General features: G+C 37.9%; 1 protein-coding gene across 2 annotated transcripts in view; it reads right to left on the reverse strand.

Annotated features, from left to right (window-relative positions):
- PLPPR5 (phospholipid phosphatase related 5) overlaps positions 1–22,459 on the reverse strand; it is a 117,280-nt gene that overhangs the window by 53,483 nt on the left and 41,338 nt on the right. For both annotated transcript variants that reach the window (XM_017503753.2, XM_017503754.2), the window contains exons 2-3: positions 16,272–16,404; positions 12,807–13,057 (exon numbers count right to left, since the gene is read on the reverse strand). In XM_017503753.2, the coding sequence (XP_017359242.1) occupies positions 12,807–13,057; positions 16,272–16,404 (384 nt within the window). The remainder of the gene's footprint in view (positions 1–12,806; positions 13,058–16,271; positions 16,405–22,459) is intronic.

Below are 22,459 nucleotides of genomic sequence, written 5' to 3' on the forward strand. Positions count from 1 at the left end.
TAAGGGATCCAGTGGTCAGAGGCATGCCAGACATTCCCTCCAAAGTAAAAGACACTTGCTGCATCTCATATCCCTACGACAAAGAAGGAAGCACAGTACCTTGTAGTTCATTTTGGGTTTTGGTAAAAATACATCCCATACTAGTAAGTATTGCTCTGCCTCATACGCTAAGTGCTATTATCTGTATGTTTGTATCCCCCTAACAAATTTATATGTTGAGATCGTAACTCACAAAGTGATGGTATTAGGAGGTGGGGTGCTTAGGTTTTGAGAGCAGAGCCCAGAGAGCTAGCTCTTACCTTCCATCATGTGAGGGCACAGTGAGTAGACACCATGTATGAAGCAGAAAGCAGACCCTCACCAGACACTAAATTACCAGAGCCTTGATATTGGACTTTGTAGTCTCCAAAACTGTAAGAAATGAATTTCTTTTGTTTATATGTTATATGCAGTTTATGACATTTTGTTATAGCAGTTTGAATGGACTAAGACATTGGGCGACATAAAAAGCTGCCAACTTTAAATACCTTTAGGACCTGAAGCAAGAAAGGGCTCTGCAGCAGGTACAGGCTGTGAGGAGAGCAGCCCTGGTACTTGGGCCATGTGATCCAGCAGATGTTATAGGGCTTGATGTGTCAGTGGTGGGAAAACACATAGTCTGAAGCTTATGGCAGGCTCCACAGGGGGAATCACAATGTATGCCCCAGGGATCCAGGAATAAGGCCATGTCACCTGCAGCAGATAATTATATGTCTTTTGAAAAACAGAATTGAGCATGTTACCGGGCTTGGCAGAAATGAGATATTGGTCCCAGGGTATCAAACGACCGTATATTCAGAGCTGCTCATTACAAGTTGTTGTTGTTCTGTTCCACCTTGTCAAGGTGATATTTCCTACCATGGAGTTCTACCCAGCTATAAGCACTGCCAGGGTTAGTTTTGTTGCTATGCAGTTAATAGTTGCATACGGTAAAGAAGTTAAAAATGCCTAGAAGTTGTCACTTTAAAAAGGACAGTTATTTAACAACTTAAATGATGTGCAGAGCAGAACATATAAAAATTATAAGAATAAAATATGCATTCACTTAAAAAATACCACTAAAATCCAATAATCAAGACTATTTATATGACTTATAGTGCTGGAGCTGCCTGGTCACGTGGAAAACAGGACATGAGACAGGAATTTCTGGAGCACACACATTTTCAACTATCTTCCTAATTCATATTATGCAACATTTAATTAAAATCAACTAACAAGTTTCCTTCACCTGCTATGTGTGAGACACTGGACTCTGAGGATAACTCAAAGTTCGGCTGCCTTCTCTTCAATGGGTGTACAGCCCAGGAGACAATGTGATGTAAAAGACCAAATAATGGGCCGGGCGCGGTGGCTCACGCTTGTAATCCCAGCACTTTGGGAGGCCGAGGCAGGTGGATCACGAGGTCAAGAGATCGAGACCATCCTGGTCAACATGGTGAAACCCCGTCTCTACTAAAACTACAAAAAAATTAGCTGGGCATGGTGGCGCGTGCCTGTAATCCCAGCTACTCGGGAGGCTGAGGCAGGAGAATTGCCTGAACCCAGGAGGCAGAGGTTGCGGTGAGCCAAGATCGTGCCATTGCACCCCAGCCTGGGTAACAAGAGTGAAACCCCGTCTCAAAAAAAAAAAAAAAAAAAAAAAAAAAAAAGACCAAATAATGACTTTGGAGTCACAATGGCCTGAGTCACATTCCTGGCTGTAACACATACGAGCTGAATAACCCTGGACACGTTAACTAGCTTCTCATAGTCTCAGTTTTGTTACCTATAAAATAAAGACAGCCATATTTTCATTTCAGGCACTCTAAAGAATTAACCATATAAAGAGATACGGTAAAGTAATGAGTGTGATGCTAGGCCCACAGCCACTTTTCAATAAATGGTAACTGGGACATGGGTTTTCAACAAAACAGCAGAAAAGGTGGCCCATGAACTCGGCCACATTTAGCCACAGTGTACAAGCTCACGATGGTTTAGAAACTCTGAGGTGTACACTGCAGTACTGGCTCGAGGTCTAGATCTGATGAGCTTATTCCTGTGCTTCAGGAGAGAGTGCTTAGAGATTCCCTAGCAGCTCCAATCTGTGCTCACCCTGCCGTGGCTCCGGCTTGGCAGCTCACAGAGTCCTAGCTTATTCCATCCCTCAGAAACTATGAATTTCATTTCATTTCATCTGGTCCTAGTCGCATCAGTATGAGGGCTCCCAATCTTAGGGAAACCAGCTAAATCCAAATCCAAATCCAAATCCAAATCCAAATCCAAATCCAAATCCAAATCCAAATCCTGAGATTCTGTCTCAGGATTTTGATTTTATGCCCGAGATTCTGTGATGATCTTCTTAAAAGCTTTCCTTTGCTTTTAGTTTCTTTCAATTTTAATTCTCTCATTACTCTCTACCAGACCATTTTTAAGCTCCAGAAGGAGTTTATATCAGTATGTAGAGACCTGATGCATTCTACATATTCAATATATATTTATGGAATTGAAGCAAACACAACCATTCTGAAGCACTGCTTCTGTAATGTCATTTCTCGGCTCCACATTGCTTATTAATTCAAATCACAAAGCCTCAGGTTGCTTTACAAAGTCTTCCTGATTTAGTCACTCTTCCTAATCCTTAAGTTCCACAGTTCCCCATCTACGCCTCTGTGCTGAGGTTCCCCCTTACTTGTTTCTGATTGTTTCAGTGTTTCTTGTTCTTTGCCTTTGCTCCTGCTATTTATTGCCCTTCCCTGGGACACTTCTTCTTCCCCTATCCAAATCATGTCCATCTTGAAGACTCACCCAAAGTACCACTCTCCTCTGAAGCACTTCTTGTGATGCTTGCTAGCAGGACCTCATCTCTCCTGAACACTGTGGGACTTGTCATTGGCAGATACTCTAACAATCATATTCCATTGAGAACTTTATCTAATACACCCTCCTCAGGACAGACTAATCCAGCAGTACAGTAAGCACAGTACCTAGGACCCATGACACTTTGAAGGACCTGTGAAAATATCACAACTTGTTTTAGAAGCAGAAGGTAAATGTGAATTTTTAGGTGAAAGAAAATATTTAATGTATAATATTCATATATTATTTTTATAGAAATACAGTTGTAAAATATCATTTTTAATTTTGTTTATAGTGGAAGGGGCCCATGAAGGCACAAGTACCTAGGGTCCTGGGAAGCCGTAATACAGCCCTATCTTATATTGTTCTAGAATAGAAAGTCCTCTTTTTTTAATTAGAATGTTCAAGATCCTATCAGCAGTCCCCAAGCCTATGTTTGCTAACATCTAAGAGACCCCAGACACATAAATATAATTTTATGACACATTTTTCAATATTTCAAAGAGCCTAATCAAGTACTATATTTACCCATAATAAGCCCACATGCATTAACTAAAACGTCAATGTTCTTTGAGTTGGCTGGGAATACGCTAAATCATTTGGCAACACTGGTGATCTTATGTTGTTAGCGGTTGCTGAAGACACGGGAGTTTCTGTGATGTGACTGAAGAACCAGACACCATTATAAAGCCACATGTCAATCACAAAATACCCAAATATAAGTGTCTTTTACAGAAGCCAAGGAAAATTAAGGTAAGGATGCAGAGTGTCCCAGGTGTTTGGTCATTTACTTAATTATTATCATCCAAGCCATTTTAATAATTGCATGTGTATAACTGCAAAACATCATTATTATATTTTATGATTATGAGCGGTTATTTAATATCTGGGCCTAAGATGGAATGGGATCATATTTTAAAGATTTAAAAAGTGTTTAATGATTTTAAAACATGCAGTTCATGGAGGAGTGTAGGGAAAGGGAGAAAGGGTTAATAATGAAAGGGGTCCATGGTAGTGAAAATATTGGAACCCAGTGGGTGCTTTGCAATGTCTTTTGTACTGTCCTCCACCTACATCAATAACACTTAGCTGAAGGCTAATAGGCGAAACATCAATCGACTAATAATAGTGGTCATGGCACCAGCAGTCACAGTAATAGTACAGCAGTCACATTATGAGTGCATGCTCAGTAAATATTTTTGATGTATTATACAGTAGACACTTCATCAAATTTGCTCGTTTGAAATTTAGAGCACAGGGACCCTATACATTTCAGCAGTACATTATTCCTAAGCAGGGAGCTTTAAGGAAACACTTTTGATGCAGTTAGAGCTCATTTGCCAGTGAAAACAAGTATACGATGGCAGCCTGGAGCTTTTCATTTTGCTCACCCTATTGTTTCTCTTCCAAACACAATCCCTGGCCAGTCTCATGAAATCACCTGCTACAGGTATACTGACATTCACTCCGTGAATCCTTATACCTCCAAATGAGGGCTGGGTCACCCACCTATACAGAATTAGATAATAAGTCTCAAAAGCAGAGTGGGGAAAACAGACACCCGTGGATTGTGTTTATTTAACCCTTGTCTCAGCAGCCTGTAAGCAGTGGCAGTGGCTGTTGTGCATGGGACTTTGTGAGCTTATTATAAAATGTGGCTGTGTGGGAAGAGAGAGTTGGATAATGCCAACGACTGGCCACCAATGAGGAGGGGGAAAGAGGGAATGATATTTTAGAGTTTCCACCAGTATTCTGGGAAAAGACTGGGGTCAATTGTTTAATGCCACAAATTCTTCCCATCCCAGTATATATACTCCTCACTACAATCTGACTTTGGTATACCTCCCATCTCTAGGTAAAATCTATTTCTCTAACCCCAACAATCTGGGCTGGCTTTGTGATTTCTCTCAACAATAAAATACAGTGACAGAGATGTGTAACAAGCTTAGGAATCTAAGTCTCAAGATACCCTGCAGCTTGGGTCATTACTTGATTGGAAGGTGGCTCTGAGATGTCATAAGGGAAGATGACCCTTGAGAGAAAGCCCTCTTGAGGAGAGAAGCCCAGCTATTTGCACTGTCTCAGCTGAGCCCAAACCCCAGATCTCTGATTAGCTGAATGTGTCCCATTAGAGAAGCAAGGCTTGACTAGCAGGAAAACTGCAACTCAACCCCGTGTATCCTGAGAGTAACAGATTGTTGCTGTTTGATGGTCCAGTGTGGTTTAGGATGCAGCAACACTTAATAGAAACAGAGGCCAATAAATGTAACAGACCCTTTTTTCCTTGACATTTTCAAAAATCCTAAGGTCAGAATTGGAAGTGACCCAAGGAGGTCATTTCATGTCTGTCTGTTTAGACAATTTATGAGGTTAACTGGAAATTCATCATACATAATTTTTCATTCTCAACCTTGAAGTTCATTTGCTTTCAATTGAAAAGCCTTTACCCACTTATATGAAAAGTAATAGCACAAAGACAAATATAAATATTCTAATGTCACTGAACACTGAATTATAAATATCAATGACTGAGGGTTAAATAACCCTAATGATTTTTTTCAGTACTTCCAAAAATAGAAATAGGGCTTTTTTAATTCCTGAAAGTTCTCAGTAAAGCAAAATTAAGCTCCATGATCAACTTATCCCCAAAGCCTTAATTAAAGTCAGATGCTAAGGGAGAGTTCAAATTCTTTAATTTTATTTCCTAATCCACATAAAGAAGCATCAAAAACATATTTCTCAGTTCTTATTTACATACTCCATAACAGGGCTCATTGACTTTTATTTATGCATTTATGTATGTTTATAACACCAACACCAAATTAAATAAATATGCCTTTAACTAAATACAGTCATAAGACCATTTCCACAGAGGATATTGGATATATGGCTGTTTTCTACTATTTACTGGCAAGCATTTCATGAGATTGCATTAGTTTGAACACCCCAGAATTTCTATTATAAAGTTGTCCCAAGGTGTCTCTATTGAAAGTGGGAAGAAATATATTTGTATGTAAGCTCAAATATAACAGCAAAGCCTGACTCTAAGGCTTACATTTGCAGCAGGAGTTATATTCAGAGTTGCCATGGCAGCCACCCACACTCACACACACACACACAGAGGGGTGGGGAAAGAGAGAGAGAAACAGCAGGGAACAGATTCTATTGTTAAAAAGACAGAGGTACTCATCAATGTAATTACAAGGAGGAATCCTAGCTTGTAGTCTGAACCAACGTGTAATGGTAGAAGATTTCCCAGCGTTGGAGTGTCTATTAAGGGATTTTGCTCTAAATGAATCTACCATCTGCACCTTTGGCTTTACACTTTACTGGATGCTGAGATTCTGCAGGAAAGAATTCACCTGCAGATGCACACACTAAGGCTAAAATAATATAATATTTCCTTCTCTGGAACATTCAGAAAAACAGCCACCAAAAAATTTGTGGTTCTGTGGATCCAAGAAAGGTACTTCACTTTTTGAGTCTCCTCATTTATATAAAATGGATAAAATAATATCACATACTTTAAGAAAATGAGGATTCAATAAATCATCACAAATAATCAATTATTAAATCAATAATTATGGTAAATAACTTAAAAAATACAAGGGAATTAGAAAAGTATTAAATAAGTTAGTAAAAGTAAAGCAATTGGTGCCTGGCACATAGTAAAGTTTCAACAAATGTTTGCTATAATAATTACTATCATTAATATTTCCCAGTTTTTATGACAGAACATATGATTTATAACTGAGAAGTTTCTAAAACAAATGCATGCCAGTGGCCAGTAGACTGGACCAAGACAATATGTTAAGATTTTTCTAGTGCATAAACAATAAGACTTTCTCCTGTAGCAATGCCTTTGAAACACTATTTTGCCAGAATAAAAGGGCCAAGTATATTATTATAGAACCACCACTGGCAAACATTGGTTACACAGCAAAATCTAACATGCACTGTGTTTTAAATTTTTATTTATTTATTTATTTATTTATTATTTTTTTTTTTTTNAGTGTTGAACATTACGAAGCTCCTTGAATCTTACCCTGCCTAACAGGCTGGGCCTACACACTGTCTGTCCCTTCCTAATGACTCGTCTAAGTCTCTTCCATGTATTTGTATGGTTTTGATAGTTCCTCTTGGTATCAATTTCTAGCCTTTTTTTTTTTTTTCTTTTTTATCAGTTACCTTCTTTGGTAATGAGTAAAAAGCCCCATTCTTCTGATGAAAGGCAACCTACAAGAATGCAGGTGTGAATCATAAATGTCTCCAGGATGTGCACGTAACTTTGTTCTCATACCTCAACCTTCGTTATGCATAGGCCAGCTTTGTTAGGTGCAGTCCTTGATGACAAAACACTGAAGTTTTACTAGGAAAACAAAATCACTGTAGATTTTCATCAAATGTCAAACTCCAAATAGCTTTGTGTTTTCATTTATAAGTACGCAATTAGAAATTCCTCTCCTGTCTAACTGTTGGTGACTCAAAGATATCCAAGCATCATTGATTTGAAATTGGTACAAGAAAACCATTTCACATGTAATGCAGCAAAATAGAAGTTATGTAATCAGTGTGATAGTATTTGGGATGTGTTTTGAACCCTTCAGAGATGTGTGAAATAATATCCAAAAAGCGAAATTAATCCACAGAAGTACAGTCATGGGACACATCTAAGCTTTAAACTCTGATGTGTGAATCCAGTGAAACATGGGGTTTTATTTGTTACGGAAGCTGGGACTTGCTAATTTCCCCATTTTAGAAAGAGAGAAAGCAGGTGTTAGTCTCAAGGTCTTTTGCAGAAAGCAATACCTGGCTAGAATTTTTAAAACAATGTAGGCTTTTTTGTATTTATTTTATGGTTCCCTTCTATTTATCAAGTGATACTGATTTTCCATTTGTGGTAATAATAGTATTCTTTTATAATAATTTGTTGGTAAATTGATTTTAAGAAAAAAATGAATGATAGCTGAGTTGGTATGCAGCTATGATGTAAATCATGAAGGTGATGTCCTGAGAGGAAAATTTGGGAAACATTTAACATATAATAAAGGCTCATTTACACTGTTTACATAAATAGGGCCTAGGTTTTAGGCACCCTTCTAAGTGCTTTCCAAATACTGGCCAATTTAATCTTCAAAGCAATCCTGTGAGGTAGGTGCTATTATTAAAATCCAGTTACAGAAGAATAAAATAAAGAATAAAGTAGCCTATATGTTACTAGCTGTGGTTATGATTGGGGGTATGTGGCAACTAGGAAGCCCTAAAACTCTGAGGAGAGGACAGTTTAAGAGAAGTGGAGGGACAAAGGCAGCTTAGATGAAAGGATATGAGGTCAAGAATTGGATCTGATCCTTTAAGATCTGCAGTCTTTAGGAGACCGCTGTTAAAATGTAGACACAAAAGGATAAGAAACACATGAAGCTACCATTCCAACCACTGGGTGGGATGAGCTTATCAACTCACTTTTCAACTGGGAAAGATATGCATCTATTTGGAGAGTGCTACACACAGTAACCCTCAAATGTGATCCCTGAACCAAGAGTATCATCTATCTGGGAACTTGACAGAAATGTACATTCTCAGGTCCCACCCCTACTGACTCAAGAGCTCTGGGGGTGGGGTCTGGCCATGTGTGTTTCAACAAGCCCCTAAGTTCTATAAGCTGTTTCAAGGGGTCTAAAACTCCTTTCTATACATTGTAAATTTATCAAGGATACGTTAAAAGGAATTTTTAAATACTGATTCAAACAAATAATTATTATGTATTTTTACTGTGCAAAAAGCTATTCTAGGTATTGCAGTAAAAGGGTGGGATTATAGAAAGAGAGGCTAAATGAATCCTGAAGTAAAAACAAATCCAACACTTTCACTTTCTATGTATTTTAAGTGAAATGTGAAGAGATGAACTGTCCTGAGAAGGATGGCTTATTTAATCAATGCTCAGCACCCAGGAAAGCCACTCACATCTTCTGTCTGTGAGTCTACTGCATGGCTCACTCTGTTTAAAATGGGGAGGCCATCAAATAAACGTACAACTTAGCTTGCACTTATTTATGCATGTGCCAGTGCAGATGCATGTAAAGCCAGTGAAGATGCATGTAAAAATACTATTGGATCAGATATAGGTGAAGGGGAGGAAGGCAGCAAATCACACTGCCGTGTGTGTACCTATGCAACAATCTTGCATGTTCTTCACATGTACCCCAAAACCTAAAATGCAATAAAACAATACTATTGGATGAATGAACAAGGGATGAAATTAGGGGTAAGTGATGACTGAGAACTGAGTGTGCAAGTCACCAAAACTTGCACAAAAAGACTCAGTGCTCCATTTTGAAATACTCTTGCAGAAAGGTATCCAGTCTGAGTGGTGTAATCAATGTTAACTCTCTGGGACCTGAGGACTTGAGAGTACAGGATGGAAGCAATAGTAATAATGCCATCATGGGGTGGTTGTGAGGTTACTGTTATTTACAGAATGAGGTTGTTGTTATAACATTTGTAGAACAGGGGCTGGCACAGAGTAAGCACTACGTAAATGTTAGTCATTATTAGATAACCCTGAAGGCTCTTTTCAAGTCATTTCTGTGTTGGATTAGTGTTTTTCTTGTCAGGGAGTAAAGGAGTCTGGGATTCCTAGAACAGGATAATAGAGTTGTTTGATAATTTGGGATAAAGTAAAGGTTCTGACACTAATCTTTTACTGCACATGTGGATGAAGGGTCAGTGGGAAGATACAGAAAAAGGAGATCCAGTCCGTTGAACAAGAACACAGAGATTCACAAGCTACGAGCATTCTTTTTCAACGACAAGAAGCTGATGAAACCACTAACAAACACTTTCCTAGCTTAAAAAAAACACTGCTGATTAAACTTTGCATGATGTTTATGCTTTGCCCAACCACTCACATAAATGTAGCAAACATAAGCCATAAGAAAAATGAATTATAAAAGCATTGTAATATAAACTCATGTTATATACTTACAGTTTTTTTTGTTTTTTTTTTTCTGTTTGTTTTTTGTCTTTTTTTGAGACGGAGTTTCACTCTTGTTACCCAGGCTGGAGTGCAATGGCGCGATCTCGGCTCACCGCAACCTCCGCCTCCTGGGTTCAGGCAATTCTCCTGCCTCAGCCTCCTGAGTCACTGGGATTACAGGCACGTGCCACCATGCCCAGCTAATTTTTTGTAGTTTTTTAGTTTTTAGTAGAGACGGGGTTTCACCGTGTTGACCAGGATGGTCTCGATCTCTTGACCTCGTGATCCACCCGCCTCGGCCTCCCAAAGTGCTGGGATTACAGTATTTATTTATTTTTTTAGAGACAGGGTCTCGCTCTGTCACCCAGGCTGAAGTGTAGTTGAGCGATCACAGGTCACTGTCACCTCAAACTCCTGTACTCAAGAGATTCTCCTGCCTCGGCCTCTCATGTAGCTAGAACCACAGGCATGCAGCGCCACACTGGCTGAGGATCTTTTTCCCCTTCTCTTTTTTTCTGCAGAGTTAGGGTGTCCTAGGTTACCCAGGCTGGTCTCAAACTCCAAAATGATCTTTCTGCCTTTTGGTCTCCCAGAGTACCAGTATTACAGGCATGAGCCACCACACCTTGTCTGAGTCTAATGTCCATTAGTATTAAAATATTTGTATAACAGTATTTGGGGTCAGAGAGTATTCTGGAATTTGTCTCCTGTCATTGGCTTGGTCATGTATGTATACATAGATATATTTGCAATTTATACCCAGATACAAATATAAACATCAAATTTAGATGTGATGGCAATGAGTGAAAAGTATTTTGTGACTTCTGTTTCACTCAAGTTTCAATCCCCGCTTTAAGGCTGAGTGCTTCATAGTCTAGTAAAGCTGAAACATGTAGTCAAGCAATTTCTTTAATAGGAAAGAATATGCATGGGTTAGCATACTTCATATCAGGCCTAGAGGTACCTTAGAATGTGAAGATGGATTAAAGAAAACAGGGGAAATTGAAAGAACAGAGTTCCGGGGCACAGTGAGATGGCAAGAAGAAAGTTGTAACAGACAAACTTTAGAAAAGTTGGGAAGCAGTGGAAGGGAAAATCGATAGGATCGGATTAAGGAAAGAATCCTTGACTCCATAAAAAGCTTCTGGATGGAATTTAAAAAATGTTCAGGCAGTGAGGGATAGAATTAACTTGGCTTACAAACTTTAAAAATGTTAAAATGCGGCCAGGGGTGGTGGCTCACACCTGCAATCCCAGCATTTTGGGAGGCCGAGGCAGGTGGATCACCTGAAGTCAGGAGTTTGATACCAGCCTGAACCAACATGGTGAAAACACCGTGTCTAAAGAAAATATAAATTAGCCAGGCATAGTGGTGCATTCTTGTAATCCCTGCTACTTGGGAGGCTGAGGCAGAAGAATCACTTAAACCTGGGAGGTGGAGGTTGCAGTGAGCTGAAGTCATGCCATTGCACTCCAGTCTGGGAAACAAGAGCAAAAAAAACCTCATCTAAAAAAAAAAATTAAAATGCACACTCTAAAATTATCCTGCCATTGTAAATGTTATGAGTAACCTGTTATTTCCCTTCCTAAATTGTCCTTCTATTTAGTAATCTTTATTTGCAATCTCAAGTAGAGATGTCACAGGGTATTCCATATATTCTCTCTGCTTTTAGAAATAACATGATTGTATTGAAAACATTTCCATTATAAAATAGTTCCCTAAGGGTAAAAGAATAATTCCAAGTTTTTCCAAGTCATTAGAAATAATCAAATTTGGCTTCAAACTGGTCCTGGCGACTTTATAGATCTCTTGTTAATGAGCTGAAATTGGAGGAAAGTAGATTGGGCACCACTGGGAATGATAACAAATTCTCTGACCTGTCCAGGTGTGGCGGCTCATGCCTATAATGCCAACACTTTGAGAGGTTGAGGCGGGCAGATCACTTGAGGTCAGAGTTTGAGACCAGCCTGGTTTCAACATGGTGAAACCCCATCTCTACTAAAAATACAAATATTAGCTGGGTTTGGTGACACACACCTGTAGTCTCAGCCTCTCGAGAGGCTAAAGCAGGAGAATTGCTTGAACCTGGAAGGCAGAGGTTACAGTGAGCCGAGACAGTGCCACTGCACTCTGACTTGGGCTACAGAGAGAGACTCTGTCTAAAAAAAAAATTATCTGATCTTACTGGAGTCTGTGGAAAAGCCTACAGAGAACACTTTTGGAGTCTACCTCCTGAGCTGCAAGGCACGTTCTTGTGAAGAGGGAGAGGCTGATGGTACCATTGCTGGGGACAAGAGCTGCCTGTCAAGGCTGTAATTCTTTGTCCTTCTGTATAGAGGTAATGTACTCACCACTCCCATCTAAAGGTCCTAGGATAGCTGCATTGGGGCCTGGCTCTTACCACTAAGATAATGGACAATACTCAAAACTAAAGAAAAAATATATAGATTTCTAAGGACACTTTGGTTAGTTCTATGAGAAAACGTTAAACACTAATTGAGATATGGTGATGATATAGTTGCCAGTAACAATAGTGGTTTCTAGAAAACATGAGTACCCCTTTCACCCCCAGCAGGGACTATGAGAGCTTGGGTAGGGAGCTAAGAGGCCTAAGCAGTTCTCTTAATTGTGCTATTACAAGTTCATGGGGAATGCTACAGAACAAATTTGTTTCCACTAAGTCCTGTTTACTATAAAGACAAACATATTCTCAAATAGAAATGTTAATGGCTATATTTTTCAATACAACCAACTACCCACACAATCTCATGAGAGTCAACTGACTTAATTTTGTTCAGAGTACAAATAGCTATTATTAAAAATAGATTAAATGGCTTATAGAAAGAAATTAATGTGTTTTAAGTGACTTTCATTATGGCAGGGAAAAATAATTTCTAGATTGGAAGAATTAACAGTAATACAGACTAAGACAACAAATTTATAATCATTACTTACAGTCAGATACATAGCTGCATAGACGCTGAGAGCTGCTTCTTTGGATGGAAAGGTTTTTCTTGCTCTCATGATGAGATCTGGGTTGCCGGTACAGGCCTCTTCCCCACTGATGAACTGTGTATACTGCTGACATCCAAGTGCTGTATAATTGGGCTTACACAGGGCAAGGAAATGTGGGGCCAGATTTCCTGTGACGACTTGTCCAGCATTTACAAAGATATCTGTAGCAAACAGTCCAAATGTATAAATTCCTGGGGAAGAAAACAAATAATTTTAACTTTGTGTGTGTGTGTGTGTGTGTGTGTGTGTGTGTGTGTGTGTGTGAATCTCAGTTTATAATAAACCAAAATGAAAATATTTTAGAAACTATAAAATATTCCATACACATAGTTCCTTTCATTTCATTCCTCTCCATTTCTTTCCCTGGCTTTCTGGGAGTGGTGGAAGTGGTAAATTATTTAACATATTGAGCTGTCTACTGGGTTTTGTGCATGGCAGGTTTATAGGACATAAGAAAAAATAAGAACATTTATTCTCAGACCCTGGGTAATGCAATTGTTTCATAGAGTCCATGTGTTCCTTGAAAGGGTAGAGTCTATCATGTTCTACTAACATTAGCAATTTTATTTTTTCCCTATTTTTGAAAATATTTTTTATCTCACTAACAGAAAGCAAAGCAGTTGTCTCTCTTTGGTTATGCCTCTTACTCTGAGACTGATGTTAATGCTGCTGGAGGTACCAATTAGCAGTAAATCCTGTGCCATAAGTTTTCAATTAAATGTGGAAAATCTTAAGTAAGGCAGAATGCTTTCAGAGTAATCTCTACAATGCCTTCAGAAATAAATTTTTTAAAGTCACAGAACAGCTAGTAATTTAGTTCCACCTTATCTTTTATGGACTGGTTTTCAATTGATCCAATTTGGACTATTTAGTAACAAGACAATCCAAATTATAGGTTATTAATTACCTTTACAGTCTTCAAATTTATTTGCTTTGGTTATCTGAAGATATAAAACTGAGTGCATAGATATTTTTCCTCCTTTTGTAAGGAAGTTGCCAATTTACTTGAATACCAAAAACATTTTCTAAATTTAACGTCATCGGTCATTATTGTTAAAACTTAATTTTCTGTTGTACAGGCAAAATAATTTTTTGGCATTAATTTCAATTAAACATACAGCTACAATTTTCAAGGATGTGGTAATGATGAAAAGAAATTCATCCTTTTATAATTTGGAGAATAAAATCCAATAGGACCTTTTAAAACTATCCCAAAGTAATACTTCTAAAAGTATTGATTTATTAAAATGTCATATACTTATGCTACAATATTAGATGTTTTTCTTTTTGGTCATATATTTCTGGATTGTTTGTGTCCCAAGCCTTTTCATCATTATTGACTGTTGTATAGTATATCACTATAAAATTTATACCGGATCAAATAATTTGCCAGTATTAGATGCATGGCTGTTCTTTTAAAATATTATATATGTTTGCAAAAGGTTGACACACAAAAACCCCCACACGGCAAAACTCTATGTGTGTACAAATGGAAAAGAAACAAAGATATTAGTTCTCTCTTAATCTAAAAATTCTAAAAGAAAACAATAAGAAGCCCTTTCTGAACATCTCACCAGCATTCTATGAGTCATACAAAGTAAAGGTAATCAAAATCAGAAATTTGAGAGAGACAGAGAAATTAAAAAGAACTGAGCTCAATAAAAGCTCTCCTTCCAAAATCTCATGGCCAAGCACGGGAACCTAAATTACAAGTCTTCTTCATTTGTATGCCTTTGAAATGTAGGCTGTTTGGTGTAATGGGTTTTCCTGTTTATAATAGATTGAAATATTTGATAAGAATGTGGCAATGTATCTTGACACTTTAAAGTCCCCAAATTAGTTTTCAAATTAAAACATCAGTCCATCAGGCCCAAGGCTAATACTGTAGTTGACTACAAAGATAATTATTAAACTGGGATCTTACGAGTGTATCTATTCCACTGACCTAAAGAATAAAGTCACTATAAAGAGTGATGTGCTATTACACAGTAATGCTTCGCTTCCATGCTTCCACTTTATTATAGCTAGAAACATCCAAATCATAAGTGAACAAGAAACAAATAAGGCTTTCATATTTTATAAGATCATATTAGAAGAAGCATGTAGAGAGTTAAAAGCATACTGTACTTGGAACCAAATATTCTTTAGAAATATGTGTGCAAATGAAGAAAAATATTTTACTTCAATAGGCACAATGTAATTTGCTTAACAGTATTTAGGAAAGCATCAATTTCTCTAAATACTTTTAATTGTGAGCATATGGTTGTGTATTGCTTATACAAGAAGAAATTAGCCAAGAACACAGTATTGACAGATGTGAAAAAATAACTTTTAAGGTTTCATATAAAAGTTGTCCTTTCAATAGGATAAATGAGGGCTTTGGAGATACATAACTTGATGTCAGTAAAAAGAACAGTCTTGGATATGAAGACCTTTCGTCTTCAGAGAGATCTAAAAGCCTGATGGCATTTGGCTAGTCTTTAATGGGTTTACAGATAGATTAGGTGATATATGCATGCTATCTTCAAAGTCTTCATCTTGATCCCTTCAATATGAGAAATATGTTGAAGAGTTACATTATCTTTAATGTATCTCTTAATACTAATAAAAATTTATCTTAAATGGCATTTAGTATATACAGATATGCTTATTTTATCTGATAAATCCAGGAAACATTTATATTAAATTTTATTGAGTCAGTTAAAAAATGTGTCTAGGCTAAGTTCCTATTGAATTAAAATGATTTTCAATAATTCAGTCATGCATATACTGATTATTGCTAGTATTTGAGATTGAAAGTTAAATTATTAGTGAATCTTGTCCTCTAATAAAATCCTCAATATGTTTTTAGTTATATAAAAATCAACTTAGAAATAGTGCATGGAGTGTTACATTTGTTCTACTTACCAAGCTATTTTTCTTGTCCTTCATGATGTTCAACAACCTACCTGGATTATCACTACCCTCCCACTAAGTATTGCTCAAAGATTTTCATAAACACAGTAGTCATGTAATCTTTGGTTCTTAAAGAATCTGAACCATCCAAATGTGGTGTTCTTTCTTCCTTAAAGGAATGTGGAAATGCCATCCTAATGTGGGATCTTGCAATATTAAAGAGAAAGTAGTCTGTAATTATTTTTTTTAATTTTTAATTTATTATTTTATATAAGCAGATCTTAGGGAAACAGGTGTTTGGTTACATGCATGTTCTTTAGTGGTAATGTCTGGGATTTTGATAAACCTGTCACCCAAGCAGTGTGTATTGTTTATTTTTAAAAGTAAACTAAAACATTTCAAAAAAAAATAACCTAATATTTGCATACAGTTAAAATGTGAGTCATTTTAAGGGTTAGCTTATGCACAAACACTTTCAGAAATAATAAAAGTAATTTAATGAACACATACCAAGAAATCGGACAGTTCGGCGCACCAGTGGGTTTATATAACAACAGTCTCCAGTTAGAATAGTTTTTTCCTGGTTTTCAAAATCCCTTGTGGCTAGTTGTAGGCAAAAGACAGCAGTCTCTCCAACTATTATCTTGAAAGAAAATCAAAGATTAAGGAGTATTAGAATTTAACCAGTACAAATATAAAACATTTTTATTTTTAAATTTTAAAATGGAGCTCTTTTGAATGCTGATAATCTCAATGTAAAACAGAGCCATAATTGATTATCTAGGTCCTTTGATTACACACTTGTCCCTATGTATGTAAACCATATTTTTCTCAATTCCAGAAAGTACCATACTGAAAAATTATGAATAAAAATAGACAGTTTTGTTTTCTGAAAGTCTTAAAAAATAAAATATACAAAAATATTAAAGGAAATACTCATTTATTTTTGGTGTGTAATTAAATTCCATGCTTTATTACTTTAAGTGACTGTGTTTTGTTTAAATTTGACTCTGCTAGAGAAGTCACAACAGATTCTCCACGCAAATATTTTTAAAGCATTTGATACACACATACTAATTTAAAATCATATTAATACTTTAATTAATAAGAAAAATAAATCTGCACATTTGACCTTGAGAACCTCCTGTTCTGAGACATTACTAGGAATTGTCATAATTAATATATTACTTATACTTTAGTATAAATGTTATTTTGATCTTCATTAAAACCATATGAAACTAGGAATAGCATCCTACCCTTTTTACAAGTAAAGAACACCAAGACTTGGAACACAAGTGAATTGACCAAGTGCTGGCAAGAGGGACAAGGTTGTGTTACAGATGCTTTGCTCTACTCTGCTGACTTATTAAAGGACCTGGCCTTGCATTGGTATTTGTGCCATTGGTAGTGATTTTTATACACAGTCCTCAAAATCACCCAGCAAAGTATTACAGCCAGTATTATTATTCCATTTTATAGATGAAGAAATGGAGATTTACGGAGGTTAAATAATGTGTTTCTTTTAGGGCAAGTCAGAAACCAAGCAGAAATTTCTGACTCCATTTAATGCTATGAACAATAGCATGAGAAATAAGATTAAGAGAAAAAGAAACTGGAGCCAATAGTGTGTCTACTAAGTTGTCATTGTGAGGTTTGCTTTTATTACCTCTTGTTAAGCTTAATTAACACGCTACACAGGGAGTCCCTGACATTCCCTGGAGAAATGCTTTTGGGGTCTCTATGAAAAGTAATATCTATGATTATAAGTTATTCAAAATAGAAAGTGTGAGGTTGAGAAGGAGGTTACAGGAGATTAGGTATTTGACCTACTTTTACCCTAGTGTGAACAACAGAATTATGAGACATCTCTTCATTTCCATCCTTCTTTCTCCCTCCTTTTCCTTTCTTCTTACTATACTTCTCTTTCCAAGTAGGCCGGGGTTCAATGTTAAATCAGAAGACGTTGTAAATCAAAAGAGACTAGTCCTGCCTATTTTGTTAGACTGGATTGAACTGAGAGAGATAAGAACTTCCAAATTTCTCTTGAATTTTACTCTGGCGTTGGTGAAGTAGAGCAGATGTGTGATGAAACAGCTCATCCAGCCAAAGGATACACAAGAATTATTTTTCATGAGTATTTGGAGAATCTTACAAGAAGATGAACTGTTTTTTGATACCTTATCTCTCTTTCTGAATAACTTTTTCTCATGTCCCACCTCCTCTTCACTGTACCTTGAAAGAAATTACTATGATGATGCTTTCTGGGTTTTCAGATTCGGCTTCTTCTGGGTCTGCCTTACCACAGAATGTTCCAAATTCTAACAATGCATCATCCACTCCACTTCATGAGCTGACTGGCTCTGCACGTAATGGCTGCCCTCTCAGCCTCCTCTTCTCCAGTACAGCTTCTACTGGTCACCATCCCCAGGCAGGCCCCACCCCATGGTACACTGAACACAAACTTAGGCTAGACATGTTAAACTTCCTAGAAGGTAGTAGATATCCAATAATTCTTATTGAATGCATAAAGGAATCCCATTTTCAAAAAACTCTCAGCTTCAATAGATCGGAATACCCTTGTCTGCTATTGACCTTTTGCCTGACTTCTAGTAAACAACTTCTGGCTTGTTCCTATGATGAAGGATCTATCCTATAACTAGATAACTCTTTTCAGTTACCAGGGTCTTTAACCAAAAACTGATTTGTTGGGGCCACTTTTCCCAGTGGCTTTCTAATGCTGACCTCTTGCTTACCTGCATCTCAGCACATTTCATGTTGCTGAATTTCCAATTTCTGTCCTGAGCATTTCTGCCAAAACAGTTTCTCAGCAATATCAGTTGGCTGCTACTACAAGAAACCCACTTGAATTATGTTAACCAAAATAGTAAGTTTATTCTACAATTAGTTTCCTCAGAATTGAAGGGCAGGGAGCTTGGGGATTAGGCCTATGAATGGGAAGTCTTCAGGAGTCCAAGCAACAGCTGTCACCACGTCATTCTCCCTCTTTCCCTGAAGTCTCACTGTCTCTTATGTCAGTTTCTCTGTGCATGCCTTTCTGCCAGCCAGTGCTCCTGATTCTGAGCATACATGATTTCCCCAACTGTCTTCAAGAAGCTTATCTTTGAATTTGTCAGCTCAGCCCAAGGAAACAGTTAAACTGATACAATTTTCCAAACCTCAATTCCAAGTTTCAGGGAGGTTTAGGTTGAGATAAGGCATCTCTCCCGGAGTCCAATGAACCAAGGTTAAGAAGGTATGTCACGGTCTATGAAAATGTCACTGTGGGTAGAGAAGGTAGTTATCAAAAACAGACAGCTGCTGTGATCAGATACTGATGTCAAAGTCCATCACATCTTGCTGGACTCCCTCTGGCCAGTAATTGGTCCTGACTAGCTCTTTCCAGCATGTTCTCTGGATACTGTATTCTGTCCACGTACTTTGGACTTCATGTCATCAAATGCATATGCCTAGGTGTCTGCTTTCCTCCAAGAGTATGTCTAATTCACACACTCTAGTCTCCTTTCCTGAGAGCTCACTGTGATATCTATGGAACCCCTCATCCAAACCATGTTCTCTCTTAACTTCCCCACCAACTTCCTGAGTGAACACTCCAATTGTTTACTGCTCTCAGATAATTTTTTTTTTTTTTTTGAAGATGAAGTCTGTCACCCAGGCTGGAGTGCAGTGGCACTATCTCGGCTCACTGCAACCTCCTCCTCCCAGATTCAAGTGATTTTCCTGCCTAAGCCTCCCAAGTAGATGGGACTATAGGCACATGTCACCACACTAGGCTATTTTGTTTATTTTTAGTAGAGACGGGGTTTCACCATGCTGACCAGGCTGGTCTCGGACTCCTGACCTCAGGTGATCCACCCGCCTTGCCTTCCAGACATGCCGGGATTACAGGTGTGAGCCACCACACCCAGCCTGCTCTCAGATAAATTCAAATACTGAAATTAAAATAATTGTAATTATAATGAGTGTATTTATTTAAATGCTTTCTAAGTCAAGGGCATGGTACTAGACACCAATGTTTGAAGAAAGGTTTATAATCTAACTGGGTAGACACAAGCGAAATGATTAATAATGGTACAAGGTTGCAGAGGCTGAGCTTTATTTGACTGGTTTGGACAACATATGCTAGGAGAACCCTTGGAAAGAAGTGTCACTGAGTCACTGAGGGAATCTGTGATGGCAATGAAACATGTCACTCAAATCTCCCACTGCAGGGATGTTTACAGACAGATGGTCCCGGCTGCTGCTCCTCTGGATCCACTACTGAACCCATGCTGAGGCCACACTTCCTACAGGCTGCTCCTAGCCAATGACGAAGCATAGTAGGGGTTCTAAGGTGAGCCTAATCTTCTGAAACGTGGGACACCTCCAATTGGCAATTTTGGTTTAAAGATTCCCCATGAGCCTGACCAAATCTTTCTTAGAGCCATGCTTCCTATGCAATCCCACTACCCCTACTAGACTACCTCACCGAGGCTGAAGTTTTTCCCATCCAGCCCACCTTCTTTCTTCCTCTCACACACTGGGCAGACCTCCATCACAGTCTGAAGGCTGTCTTTGCTGTTTCTGATTTACCCCTCAACCTTTGTGTTTCACAGGTGTTTTTTCTAACAACTCTTGGACTTCTAATCTCACTTGATAACTGCTTCTAGGAGAATATAAACATATACAGCATCAAAGATAGACAGGGTATGATCCTTACTACAACTAACGCTTGATATTAGATAAGTGCAGAGGATTCAGAAACAACCCTAACCAGAAAGCAAGTATTTGGAGGAGAGGAGGTAACCTTTCTCCTATTAGCACTCAGCTTGACCTCAACAGGAGCTAAAGTAGATTGAGTTTGCCTTGAAGGCAGAGACACAATACCAAGGTAGCACTTGGTAAATGTTAACAGTTGAAAAAAATTACTGGCAACAAAAGCATTAATAACAATAGCAATATTGCTACTAAGGCCAACAGCATTAGTATACAGTCTAAAATAGATGTAATTGTATGCAGTTTATATTTCTATTAATAATTTTATCTGATCTTTCTTTCTAAGCTTGGCACAGTACTAGGCAAAGAGTAGGGAATTTTCATTTTCTGTTGTCCTGTATCTCTTTCTTTATGACTAATTCAATACCACATCAGTCATATTGACTCTAATGCATACATTTCTCTTTGTCCTCTTGAATTTGAATCAGTGGCTCTGGTCAGTGAGTTACTGGTATTTTATTTTGGTTCTTTTTTTCTGACTGAAGCCCTCCCTGGTGGACTTCATTTCTCCTAAGATTTTACCAACCCCTGCTCCATTAAGGAATCCTAAATCTGTGTATCTCCCCTAAACTCCAGATGCAGGTTTCCATCCACCTATTAAACAGCAACACCTCAACATGCTCATATCTACCTATTGGAAGGCCACAAAGCCTTTACATCCAAAATAAAATCCAAGTGTTTCACGTTGAACCTCCTGCTCTTCCGTGTCACCATCCCAATTAATCCATTCAGTTTCTACTTGGACTCAAGCTAAAACTCTTACAAAATTTCATGCTGACACCTCAATTTCCCTCATTTGTCTCTCTCCATCGACTGATTTTGTTCATATTATTTTTGATTGACAAAAAATTGTATACATCTATGCTGTGCAGCATAATGTGAAATATGTATACATTAGGCAATGATTGAATCAACCTTATTTAATGTATGCATCACCTCACATAATTATCATTTTTGTGGTGAAAGCACTTAAGAATCCACTCTCTTAACAATTTTTAAGTGTAGAGCACATTCTTATTAACTATAGTCACCATGTTGTACAAGAGATCTTATTTCTTCTAACCAAATCTCCATCAATTGCTAAATCTTGCTGATTATATATCTCAATTCTATTTCAAATAAGATCACTTTTATCACTACCTCCATTTTAAAATGCAGTCCCTCTTCACTATTTTCCTGCATTAAAGCATAGCCAGAACTTGCATTTGTACTTCCATTTTCTATGCTCTTCAAACTCCAGATTGGTCTATTGAAAGCAAATTTTGTACAATCCAAATTTTATCTTCTTTTTTTGGAGACAGGGTCTCCCTCTGTCACCCAGGCTGGAGTGCAGTGGTGCAATTATGGCTCACTGCAAACTTGAATTCCTGGGCTTAGGCCATCCTCCCACATTAGCCTCCTAAGTAGCTAGGACTAATTACTAGAGGCATGTGGCGCCATGCCTAATTAATTTTTTCATTTATTTATTTTTAGTTTTTGTAGAAATAAAAATAAGTTGCTGGTCTTGAACTCCTGGCCTCAAGCAGTCCTCCCAAAGCATGGCGATTACAGGCATGAGCCATCACACCCAGCCCCACATTTTCTATTTACAATTTTCAGTGTGTCCTCTTAGCTTGTGGATTAACTAAAATTTCATAAGAGGTCATTTACTGCTGAGCCTAAACCTATCTTTTTCAGCTTCAGCAATTCCTGCATAGCCTTCAGACACTCTGTGCTCTAGTCACAGATAAGCATTTTCATACTCCAACATATCCGGCATTTCCATACATCCAGGTTTTTATGCTTGGTCCATGGCTTAGTATATCTTGGTAGGCAGGGCATGGTTCTGTGCTTGAGACATGATTTAAATATTGCCTATTCTATGGCAACTTTATCTATTCCTGGTGCAGTTCATCCTTCCCTTCTCTGTGTTCAATGGCATGCTG

This window comes from Cebus imitator, unplaced genomic scaffold (genome assembly GCF_001604975.1).
Source record: "Cebus imitator isolate Cc_AM_T3 unplaced genomic scaffold, Cebus_imitator-1.0 Scaffold314, whole genome shotgun sequence".
Classification (NCBI taxonomy): domain Eukaryota; kingdom Metazoa; phylum Chordata; class Mammalia; order Primates; family Cebidae; genus Cebus; species Cebus imitator.